Source organism: Betta splendens, chromosome 12 (genome assembly GCF_900634795.4).
Source record: "Betta splendens chromosome 12, fBetSpl5.4, whole genome shotgun sequence".
Classification (NCBI taxonomy): domain Eukaryota; kingdom Metazoa; phylum Chordata; class Actinopteri; order Anabantiformes; family Osphronemidae; genus Betta; species Betta splendens.
Window position 1 is genome coordinate 5,062,531 of NC_040892.2, and position 12,236 is coordinate 5,074,766.

Consider the following 12,236-nt stretch of genomic DNA (forward strand, 5'->3'; position numbering starts at 1 on the left):
TGTCTCATCCATTGATTCCCAGCCGCTCTCAGGGTGATCGATCATGGAGCTGAGGACTCGCGTGCCTCTGTGGAAAGTTCTGCGTCTACTGGTCGCGTTGACTTTGTCACTTTTGAAGCTGACGTATTGCTTCATAAGGACTTTTTAAATCTGTTGTTTTTTCTCTCGGTGGTGATTCAGATTTTACAGTATAGAAATGACAGACTTCATCAGCAAAGACGTGAAACTGATCCTTCGGCGTCAAAATGGCCTTGATCCCGTCGTCGTGAAATCAAAGCAACATCCACGAAACAGCGTGCTTTCGCATTCGACGGGTTTTACTGACATGCAAAGCAGATCCATTTGTTCCAGAAATGATCGCCGCTGTTCTCTCCCACTGCGCCACATCAACACTCGAAAAAATAAAAGTTCCATCGAATGAAAAATGCCAGCATTAAGTGTCTTAATGGCTGCGGGTCACTGACAGACACCCGAGCACTTTCATCACTCCAGGTATTTTTTAACTGTTTGATATTCGGATGAAAGGTTTTAATTGAATGTCAAATCAAACAGAATATGGCTTTGCAATTGGTACAAAGGAATATAATAAGAGCTTCTCAACACACACACACATGAAGGAGGCAGATTTTACCAATCGAGAATCCTGTGGGGTGTGAATTCTGTTTAACGTCTACTTTGTTTATAAGCCATTTATAAACCTGCAACGCTGTAAATGATTAGTTTTAAAACCTAAACTTGCTCATCTCACAGCTTCGCTCTGTGCCATCAGTGAAGTGAGCGGGAGTCGGGGGGAGCTGAACGACACCCTACAGCACGGGCTCAAAATGCCACCGATGACGGATGAGACCTTCTTATGCTCAAAATGAAGTTTAGCGGATTTATTGACATTTCTGGGGGAGTGTAAATTTGCGGGAATCACTTCGGGTTTGTCACACCTTGTGTTACAAAATGTCAGCCTCATAGATCTGTGAGCCGGGGATCGTTTTTCATTCGTTACGAGCCGGAGGCTGGGGAAGTTTACTACCGCGCAAACGTGCGGGTCATCAGCATCTGGATGTGAATCATCATCCAATCATCACGTCTTAGTATAAAACCCAGGGAGATAGTGGTTGTGTGAGAGACAGAGTGCCGGTCTTCACCTGATGCTCAAGTATCCGGTCTATTAAAACCCTGAATGACCCTCTACCTCCTCTCAGCCTCTCGCCGCCTGACAGATCCCCAGCCTGAGCGTTCGCCCTCTCTCCAGGGACCCATCTCCGCAGGGTCGGCCACGCGCTCCATCTCCACATTCAATGCCCGCGCCTCATTCGAGCAGCCTCGTGTGAACTTCAGCCACTTCTTTCAGCATCGCCGTGTGTGGGTTTTGTCAGCTCATTATCCCTTAGAAACCCATTAATAATGGACAACTGCAATTTGCTAGGCAGTGCGCTCTGCAAGGCAGAAAGACGGAGGAGGTCTTGATAGGAGGCAGCGTGTAGCACTTTGACTTCCAGAACGTTACCTGGCATTTTGCAAAAGGATTTATTCAGCACTAAGTAGATTAAGTCCACAATTCCTTATTTTAAAGTCACTACATGTAGGTTTGCACGATGCCTGACGTTGTCGCCCCCTAGCGGTCGTAATAATAATGACAAGGTCAAAACCCTTCTAAACCCTTGAGGCTGCAGGATTCGTAGCGTTCACTTTGCATCACATTCTTTGCACCTGTCCTTGAATGTGTTTTGTTGATTTAACATTTATTAATTCGTCTGACTCATGTTTTAATTTATTTAGTCTATTCTACCACGCTGCACTGCTAAGCAGTCACTCTGTTCAAGTGAGTGTAATGAGTACAAAATGTGCTCACACTAATGAAATATGCTTCTATACATAAGTGGCAATTACCACGGTCTCTGCTTTAATCAGTCTTTCAAATATTATCTGATTTTTAAGTCAAATACCTTGAATATTCTGTGTCCTTTTCTACAAAGCACTACAGGATTAAACATGGTCGTTGCACTGTTTATGCTCGACAAGATTATTTTTGAGTCTGTGGATGAATCGGAGGATCTATTGCAGTATTGATACCAACTTTAGGGAACGTTTGGAGAAGAACGTGTTTCTCCACCAACAGAAATGTTCTTCACTGAATAACATGAAGTTCGAGGGGGGGGTTGGATGATTTGTCAGACATCAAATGCCCCTTTTCGTTTCGTTACTGACAAACAGAACTGTGACTCACATGACATTCTCCGCCGCCGAAGCGTTCGTGCGTCTTAACGACCGCGGGGGTCGCAGCTCCTAAGTTCTGAAGGTCCAGTACTTTTTTATTTGATTTGATTTGACTCACTACCAGAATTTAAATGCAGACATACGCACAGCTGGGATCTCCGTCAAGTCGCTGGATGAGACAGGGCCTCCGTAAAAGAACGATTCATCCATTTGATTCCCGCTCACTTGTGACGGAACCGTAGCTTTTCCTCACATTGTTCTTCCAGCCGCAGACGCGCACTATGAATTCCGGGTTCGTTTGTCTTTCGCGTCCTGCCTCGGGGACGTTTGAGTGTCATCACTATCTCTAAACTTCACAGCTGTCACCTGTGTTTACTGTCTGCTTACTAATGAGACAACACGCCTTTGCTGCGTTCAGTAGCTGAAAACGCTCCAACTCCAGCCGCGAGGACTTCATTTTTCTCTGCTGTCCAGCCTCATAACTATTACAGCGGACACACTGCGTTCATCCCGTTGCTTTGCCGCAGCCGCTGATTTATTGCTCCTCTGGCGCTCTCCTTGGACACGTTTGGACGTCGGTGCTTTCCGCCGTCGCCACAGTAACTGGTAGTAAATGTGACAGACACGCATCTAATTACCGCTGCCCATTATCCGCACGCGCGGGGGCGCGCGGGGGGTGCGCGCCGCGGCTCGATACGCCGCGTCTGCTGACGAACGCCCACGGAGAGGGACGTTAAACTAAATGCGGCGCGGTGCCCACGCAGGCCGTGCGGCTCAGCGGGGCATCCCACGTCCCCGCCCGTGGACGCGTCCACGCACGGGCGCAGCCGGTGCAGCTTTCTGTCCTAATTACACCGCGCGCCGCCCACCTCTGCTCCGTCCAGGCTCTGGCTTGTGCAGCGGAGGCTAATTCGATTTAACACGGAGACTTGACGTCTATGAGGAGTTCACAAAAAACAAACAACAAAAAAAAAAAAAAACACAGCAAATCGGTGCCAGCGGCGCGTTGAATGCTGCTTGTGTGTTCGGGCTGGCGCCGCCACAGACGGCGCGTATGGAAATACGGGCAAAGGCCACCGAATGCGCTGCAGGGGAGAAAGGTCACGTTCCATTTTCATATTCGAGCCTTCGAATGGGGATGTTTCATTCGAGTCGAGACAAACCGCGCCGTTTGCAGAACATGAACCCGGAAATTGGTGTTGGTGTTTTTTTAGGCCCTCGGACTATAAATGACAAAGCAACACCTGGCATGTGCACGTGCTGCCGCCCCCCCCCCCTCTGTGAGCGAGAGGCACCGCAGGGAGACGCCGGACAGGACCACCTCCACGGATAACAACTTCTGATGCAGCGCCACGCGTCCCGCAGAGGCGCTTTGATACATAATGTAAATATTATAAAAGGCGTCAGAGCCGCGATTAATCCAACTCCTGCTTGTCAAGTGTCGCGGCAGCGAGTGCTTAATCACGGCGACGGAGAGGAAATGAAAGGCATCAGTGGCACCGCAGCTGAAAATGACAATCAGCCAGTTCAGCGACGCCTCTGATGATCAGGCATATCAATGAGGTGGGAGAAAGAGACTGAGAGAGATGCACCCACTGAGAGAGAGAGAGAGAGAGAGAGAGACGCACAAATGTAGGTCAGTCTGCAGCATCTGAAGAAGCATCATTAACGATTCAGGTGAATCAGGAGGTGATTAGAATGAAATCAGCTCGTGTCGAGAGGTTACGGTGGGATCATATCCTCAGATAAAGCCTCACCGTGGTTTGCTCCGCGTTCCCACGTTTTAAATAATAGAGAGAGGTAAGAAGAACCATGGCAACGCAGAACGGTGTGTGTGTGTGTGTGTGTGTGTGTGTGTGTGCCGCAGGAAACACTGCCTATGATTGAATTGTGTGCTGGTTTGTGATAAAAAGAGATGAGCGACTTCTAACCTGTCACTTGTGATGCAGCTTGCGATGAGACTCGGTGAAGAGCACCAGAACGCGTGTCTGGTCTCGGACGTGTTCGTATGAGGATGCATCGTAAACAGACGCTGCAGCCTGCACACACTTCATCCGACCGCCGGCTACAAAGACGACGATGAGGAAGAGGAAGATCCTATGAGACAGCATGGAAGCAACAGAGAGGAGGCCACGCAGACAAAACCCCCACGTGCACGGGGTTCCGGCTCGGTCCCGTGCAGGGCGAACCCAGACCGTGGGTGCGAACGCTGAACCGACTCGGTTTCATGCACGCGAACACTAATTGTGTTCCGAGTTCGGGAGCTCGACCTCGTGGCGGATCGCAGGCAGCGTCCAGGGGAATGACAGTGGCAGGTGCGTGATTGAAACGCAGGCGACAGGTGCGTTTAAACGTGGCAGCGATCATAAAACGCGACGCTTGTTTGCGCGATCCAACAGAATACGGGCAATTACCGTAATTCAGTGTGAAAAGCAAAAGGAAAAACAGCCCCGAGGACTGAAAACAACCCCGTTTGCTTCGCACTTGTTGCTTCCGTTCACGCTCCGCGTCCCGTGTTCTTGTCGGGTCTGCGTCGCATCCCGCCGCATCCACCACGCGGCCGCTCAGCCGAGCTCGAAATTCCCCGTCAGCGGCCGAGTCACGTTTAACGGGAGCCTAAAGACCAGGGTGTGATTGTCCATCACAGCTCCGGGCGCCGCGGGACGTTTAATATTATTGTGTCGCTTCATCTCTGTAGTGACGGAGCTGATTGTATATAGCCACACACACACACACACACACACACACACTCCTACGGCGTCTTTCCACTACTTGAAGTCGGGCTGCGTCGCTAAACGCTCCGCCACCAACTGAAGCCGTTCACTAGAGGGAGCCACGCACACGCACACGCACACGCGCACACGCACACACACTGGCTGCAGGGCCCGTTCATCACCTCCCTGCAGTCGGAACGAAGCCGCGGACTCCACGGAGCGACAGACTGGAAAACAACATGAAAACAGAGTTAAAATGGCAAAATAAGTTTATTCATATAAACAACTACAAAAGTTTTTCAAACTGGGGGGTTTTTGCAGCGGGAGACAAGTTGGATGATGATATCAAAACACATAGAAACAGGTAATAATCTGAATTTGACGTAGTTCTTGGTCGGTGTCCTGAGGATTAACGCGTTTCAGATTCTCCACTCAGGGAAGCCCCAAACGGCCCTTTATTTACAAAGTACTGTGGAGTTGTGGCGACTGAGACTAACGCTGCATAGATGATTCATTCACACCCTCAGCAACATGTTGATTCTGTTGAGTTCTCCTATTTCTTCCATTTATTTTTATTTCAGGCCTCCTAGCGCCACCGGGTCCTTCCCTTCAGAGGAGTGTGGGAGCGAGCCTCGCTTGGCCGTGGCGTAGGAGGCGTAGGAGGGAGCGGAGGGGGAGGAGGAGGAAGGCATGCGAGGCAGGGTGGCGGTGGCGGTGGAGGGGGGGAGGGGGAGGGCCTGCGCCTGTCTGTCAGCGGGGCCGTAGGCCGGGGAGGAGGACCGGGCCTTGCCCTGCAGGCTGCCGCTCAGCAGGGGGGCGGCGGCGGCTTTGGGCCCGCGGGTCAGCGACGACGTGGAGGAGCTGGACAGAGGCGAGGTCCTCAGGCCGTAGCCCAGGACGCCCGTGCTCATGAGGAACTCCCTGGAGCCGTACGCCGGCGGAGTCGGCCCGCGGGACCCCGGGGGCCGGGCGCTGTCCGGCGGCAGGCTCCGCCGGCTGGGGATGTCGTAAATCCCGAAATCGGGCCCGTAGAGGGCCTGGGATCTGGCTTGGAGCCGCAGCATCCGGTCCCGCTCCTCCAACTCCCGCCGCTCGTGGATCGACGCCATGATGGTCTTCGAAAGGCTGTCATAGCGTCCGGCGGCGGACTTCTGAGGGGTCGCGCCCTGGGGTCCGAGATCTCGCACGGCGCCGCTTTGAGACGCGAGGTCCCTCGACAGCAGCCCTTGAAAGGTGGGAGACTGGTCTCTTTGAATGAAACCCTGGAAGGAAGGCGAGGGGCCTCTGGCGGTGAGGCTCTGCAGGGAGGGTGAGGTCTCTCGGGGCTGAGGAGACCGCCTGGCGACGCCCATAAAGACCGGACTGTAGCTGTGAGGGGGGGGGCGCTGCCCCACGGTCCCATCCGTGCCCAGGGACACGTAGTGGGAGTGGTAGCCCACCGGCGGCACCCCCCGGTGCGACATGAACGGAGGGTCCGCATGGGGATGCATGAGGCTGTCGTAGGAGAGGCTGCTGCCGCTGTGATTGGCCAGCAGGCTGGAGGGCGGCGCCGCCGTCGGGGGGTTGGACCCCAGAGCGTCAGCGTACGCGGCCGCCAAGTGGGACTTGCGGCCGCCGTGTTTGAGCGTGAGGGAGCGCGAGGCGAGCGCGAGGGAGTTGAGCTGCAGCGAGCCGGACGCGGCGCCGCTCGGAGGCGGAGCCGGGACGGGCTGCTGGTTGACTCGGACCGGACTTTCTCTGGAGTCTGGACCTTTGCTGCTCCCCGGCTGCTCCGTCGTCTTCAGCAACTGAACGACAGATTGAAACATGTGAACCAGAGAGCTTGCAGGAAACCAGGACTAACTGAAGGACATTGGGTTTAATGTTAGCACCTGCTCCGGGGGAATGGGTGACGAGCCTCGGGATATGGCCTCCAGGACCGGCCGCAGCTGTGGCACGGTGGGAATAGACACCGGAATTATGGTCTTCCTCTCTGGAAATGAGAAAAATCCTGCATCAGGCGACAGAAATGTCAAATGCAGTGACACAAACAAGCAGTGTGTTGATAGTACCATCTACAGCAGCCAGGCTTCTCAGGAGACTGTGTTCTGGCTTCGGTGGGAGGGGCGGTGGGGTTTTTGTTTGCTTCATGTCCGACAGCTCCACTGAGTTTTTCTGGAAGAAAAAAAACAGAGAAACAACAAAGATCGAATAATTTGCCAAACGTGGAAGTGTGTTTGAATGTAAATTTTATTTTCTTGGTGCGTACTTTATTTTGAAAGTCCTGTCTCTGCAGGCCGTTGCCCCTGACCTTCGCCGGCGTCTGTCCGTCCAGCGCCGGCCTCAGGAACGGCGGCTGGATGTGGACCACCGCCCTCCCGCGCGGTCTCGCCGTGTACCTGCGTCACAGACAGCGGGGCAGTGAGCCCATGAGCAGCGCGGGTTTCTGACCTGCCAACAGTGAAGGCGGCCGCTACCTCGGAGAGATGGGGCTGCAGACCAGATACTCCAGGTTGTTGCAGCAGCCTCGTGTGAACGGGTTCACGCCGCCCTGGAACTTCCCCGTTACCTGTTGGAATGACGCGGGAGTGAATGAAAGCAGGCTTTGACTGCTCTCGGTGGCCGCGTTCCATTTAGAAGTGCAACTCGCCTGCTCATTGGTCGTGCGCCCTCTGGACACCAAGTACAGGTGGAACCCGGTGAGACCCAGGACCGGGATGAGGAACAGCCCCGACACGCTGATCACCACCAAACTGGAGGATCTACTAAGGAATCTGCTTGATGGAAGCCAGTAGGTAAACAAACCCCCCCCCCCACACACACACACACACACACGCAGGAGGCGGAGCCAGCGCGAGGATACGTGACGGTGCAGTGCAGCCGCCATAATTCATCCATGTGGTGCAGGACGTACACGAGGCCGAAGCTGAAGACGCCGATCATGTGGAACGTCAGCGAGAGCAGGAACAGGAAGAAGTAGCGGTAGTTGCGCCTCCCGATGCAGTTGTTGACCCACGGACAGTGGTGGTCAAAGTCCTTGAAGGGGAAAATCTGATTAACCGGGGCCGACGACATCAATCAAATAATGCCCCATAAATATTCAGCAGCCCATTGCGCGGCTGTACTTTCTCTATTAATGCAGCTTTTATAAATTGCATTTCTACCGACAACGGATCTGAGAAAATGATTAAGCTGATTAATGAGAAGGCGCTCTGTGTCGTCCACTGCAGAGATCCCCCTTTTTACCGACCTTCCCCGCGGTCACTAAGGCTAGAAGCTCACAACCCCACGGTGACGTCACACCCACCTCCACGCAGTGGTCGCACACGCTGCAGTGGGAGCAGCGCGGCGGCCTGTAGAAGTGGCAGGACGAGCACCACTTCATGCGCACCTGGACGCCGCCCACGTCCACGGTCCGGTACAGCGGCGCGCGGAACTCGTCGTCCTTGTCCTCGTCGTCGGCGGCTGGAAACAGGACGAGACGCGTCAGAAGGGCAACTCCCCGGGAAATGAACCTAGACGAGGGCCCCGCCTCCGATTACTGACCCACGGGGAGCACGCCGGCGTCCATGAAGGTCGCCATGGTGAAGTTGGCCAGCACGAAGAGGAAGAGGACGGCGCTGCACGGCGGCACGGCGGGGCCGACGGTCACCGCCAGCCACGGGCATCTGCGCACGCACGCACGCACGCACACACACACGCACACACGCGCACAAATAGAAGATTCAAAGCACAAATCGAGGATTTGATCGTTTCTGAAGCCAACAGGTATCCGTCCCTGAGAGGTGGAGGTTAACATGAACCTGGGCTACAACAAAGACTTTACGGGATAATCTTCATCCCATTTATTGCGATGGGACCAGCAGATCCCCAAAGTAATTGTTTACAGTGAGAGATCAGCGTGTATTAGTGTTTGTTCACCAGTGCCCACAACAAGGGATTAAATCCCAGGCAGGATGTTTCTGCACCTTGTGGAGGTGGGAGGACGCATAGGCTGCACTGGAACCACTGGAACCCTCGCTTTCATCATCATTGTCTGAAACGCCGCCTCGGACCCTCACGCCCCCCTTTCCCCCATCGGGATGCGTGCGCCGGCCGAATTATACGGAACGCGAGTACGATTGTTCCGCCACTGCGTGAGATTATGGTGTAATCAGGTTACAGCGGTGGACGCGGAGAAAAAGATTCACTGGATTATACAGACAGTGTTTGATTGAACGCCACGTTTAACCTACATACCCTGCAGCCGCTACGGGAAGTTCCTGTCCTGGGCATCGAACCCGTCGATTTTGTTTTTTCTTTGTTAAATAGGAATTCCAGAACAAATGCCACAAGTATAAATCGGTAATTACACAAAGTTGGATCAGAGGCTCCATCTGAATTATGGCGCTGAGAGCAATAACTGGTCATCGCGGGGCAGGTCCCGCTCCAACACCCTCCAGCTGCCGTTCGGCCGGTGGGGGAGGGGCCTCCCCCCACGAGGGACGCCTGCTGATGCCACGCCAGCTGCAAACGCCGTAATCTGGATTATGAACTCTGGATTACCAAGCGCCGCGGGCCGCTCCTGTGCATTGTGGGCTCCTCTATTAGATTGCGAGCGCACAGCCGGCCCGCGGCCCCCGCGCTCATTGTTCGTTGAGGCCGGGCGGACAGATGGACGGACGCCGCGCGCCCGGCGAGCCTCCGCGGGGACAGGCAGTTCATTACGGCGCGGCGGCGGCAGGACAAGCCCCGTCTAATGAAATAGCCGGGCGGAGCGGTATTAAACCACACATTAAGCTGCTCTGCAATCTGCACACTGTCCTCATCCCCACAGTGGGTCAGTGGCACAGCAGACACCAGGCGAGCTGACGTCCTGCTCCGATGCTGTGACGCCCGCTGACCTGGGATCAGTTACAGGCCGTTTCTTCCAACGCAACCTTATTCACTCTTCAACCACTGCTCCTTTTAAATCTATGACTCGTGAACTTGCTGTTTCCAGAATAAGGAGACTGGTTGGAAAATGCCAGCTGCACGTTCGCACTGTGAACTTTCAGTTTACCGAGCGGATAAGACACATAACTTTATTATCTGGGGACATTTTTCTTGGTCTGCGCTCTTTGTTGGGCGTGGGTGAAGTTTAACAATGCACCAAACCTTAAAGCGCGAATCCGAGCGGCGGTTCACGGTCAAATGGAACAAAAGCAGGAAACCAGTGCCTGCTGAATTTTTTTTTTCATTTTTATTTTTTTTAAATTGAGCGAGAGAGGACAAAAGAGCCCCTGCAGCTCCACGGGTCCGTCAACCGAATGCATGCACGAATCCTGGAGTCTGCACGAGATGCCAGTCAAACTGAATGACAAAAAGAACCCCAGCATGAAATGAATGCAGGGTGAGTGTTTATTCTCATTGACTGTAACCAGGTCAAAGGTCAGACTGATGTTATGTCAGACGACCAGCGACGTCCTCTGGGCTCCTGTCCATCTCCTTTGTGCAGGAAGGGAGTCGCCGCTGCAGCTGCTGCCTTGGCAGCCACACAACTAGTTATTGCTCATGTAGTGATAATCACTGGCACCTGACGGGACACTCACTTCCTGTCAAATACGCTGTTTAGCAAGAGTGTGCCGTTTTGAACCATTTTAGCATCAGTGTGCTCTAGTTGAGGTCCGTTGGAGGCCTGTCTGAGGTTATAAGGTCATTTCAGCCTGAATTCAGCCACTTTAACAGATGCACATTCATCACTTGGTCTCTGGTTTAGCACCGAAGCCCCATCGACGCATCCCTTTCAATTCTACCTCGTCAGCGGCTCATTGATTTGCGTCTGTGCAGTGCAGAGGGAGATCGCTGAGGTTTCTCCACCTTCTTACCAGTTCATACCGGTCCCGCATGAGTCTGAGTGGGATTTATTTCTGCGTTGCACACGTGGGAGACACCCAAAAATTATTTAAAGCGCCTCTGAATTCAAAGCGGTGCCAGAGCAGTTTGAGTAAGAATCATCTCCTCGTAAAACTCGAACATCCCCACACTCCATTATTCCCAGATGGGGGGGATCAAATGGCATCATGGATAATCCCATACTCCCAATCTGGTGTCAGATTCCAGTGGAAACGGTGTGCGTCTGGAGCGCACGGGGGAAACTAGGACAGCTACGACTGCAGAGGTCAGGGACGGAGGAGTGGAGGTGTCAGTGATGTGGGAGCGTGGATTCAGAGCAGTGAATTCTTCCTAATCTAGGCCTACACTCACCATTTACATTCAATCTTCAAGGTATTAAGGGCTTTTTTTTCATACATTATCATTCGCACGCGAGTGTCGGCGTGAGTAGATTTTAAAACCTTCCTCCTGTCTTGCACTGCTCGCAAATAGGTCAACGGCGTCCCAACATCCCAGTCAAACAAAACCCAAACCAAGGTGATTTCCTGCAGCTAAATTTATGACACATGTGGGTCAAAATGACACACTGGACACGTGTGGGTGGCCGATTCCCCAAACCGGGCCAAGCGGGTCAGATGTTAGTGGCCTGAGACTCAGCTCAGTGAAGGAAACGTAAAGGCGCATGTTATTACAAACCTTTCATAATAATAATAATAATGAGGAAATAAGCAAACAATAAAAAAATCTACACTAAGTTCACTGACAATTTAGTGGTAAATCGCAGCTTGTTTGAGGAGGTACAGATTTAAATGAAACACACGGGACTCGTCAACTTTGTGGCACTTACGTGAAGACGAAGAACAGGGAGGAGGATCCGACCAGGAGGCAGACCGCCGTGCACACCGGGATGAAGGCGCTGGGTCTCAGCGCGTCGGCGCCGCCGGCGGGCATCCTGTCGCCGAACTCACCAGCGTCTCATACCAGCGCGACGGCAGCAAACTCCGCGAATCCGCGTTCGGCTCGGTCGCGAAGCATCTGTGGCCGGAAGTCAAGCAGCGCAGGCATCATGGAAACGAAGCCCGCAGTCCGGCTCGGTCCGCGCCGCGTCGCGTCGCGTCGCGTCTCGCCGCGCAGATGCCGCCTCCGGATCGTCCTAAAGGTGGAGCTTTGACTCGCCCGTGACGCGGGGAGCGGCTACGCTGACGGAGCCCCCTGCTGTGATCCGGCGAACGGATTATCCTCCATGAGAAAACCAACACTAACGGGTTACTACCACCAACCACACGTGTCTGAGCGCTCATTTAATCTAATAGTTGACTATGGAAATCTCACCAAATGAATGAAGACGCCTAATAATGAGCTACTTCTGGGTTGCCAGATTGTGGAAAATCCTCCTCATTTTGACTTTACTTAACCAACATAGCCTTGTACTAACAAACTGAAAAAAGTCCATAACATAATAAAAGTCAGAGGAACTAA

The 12,236-nt window shown here is 53.3% G+C and overlaps 1 protein-coding gene across 2 annotated transcripts; it reads right to left on the reverse strand.

Annotated features, from left to right (window-relative positions):
* Positions 1–5,176: 5,176 nt before the first annotated feature.
* On the reverse strand, positions 5,177–12,119 carry LOC114867062 (palmitoyltransferase ZDHHC8B-like). 2 transcript variants are annotated; one of them, XM_029169378.3, is made up of 10 exons: positions 11,605–12,119; positions 8,451–8,572; positions 8,212–8,369; positions 7,768–7,940; positions 7,555–7,657; positions 7,382–7,473; positions 7,174–7,303; positions 6,977–7,079; positions 6,797–6,897; positions 5,177–6,712 (listed from the first exon to the last, which is right to left on the reverse strand). In XM_029169378.3, the coding sequence occupies exons 1-10, from the start codon at positions 11,706–11,708 to the stop codon at positions 5,498–5,500; spliced, it is 2,301 nt and encodes a 766-aa protein (XP_029025211.1). In that variant the 5' UTR covers positions 11,709–12,119; the 3' UTR covers positions 5,177–5,497. The 2 variants fall into 2 exon arrangements, with proteins under 2 accessions (XP_029025211.1, XP_029025210.1); XM_029169377.3 differs by lacking the exon at positions 11,605–12,119 and having other exon boundaries at positions 8,451–11,569.
* Between the last annotated feature and the right edge of the window lie 117 nt (positions 12,120–12,236).

What these genes read in the sequence shown, in the direction of transcription:
- LOC114867062 (XM_029169377.3), bottom strand. Translation starts at nt 8,703, where the DNA reads ATGTTAACCTCCACCTCTCAGGGACGGATACCTGTTGGCTTCAGAAAC. An exon ending in TGTGCGACCACTGCGTGGAG is followed by an intron (nt 7,941 to 8,211) that starts GTGGGTGTGACG and finishes TTCCCCTTCAAG; the next exon opens with GACTTTGACCACCACTGTCC. An exon ending in TGCAGCCCCATCTCTCCGAG is followed by an intron (nt 7,304 to 7,381) that starts GTAGCGGCCGCC and finishes TCTGTGACGCAG; the next exon opens with GTACACGGCGAGACCGCGCG.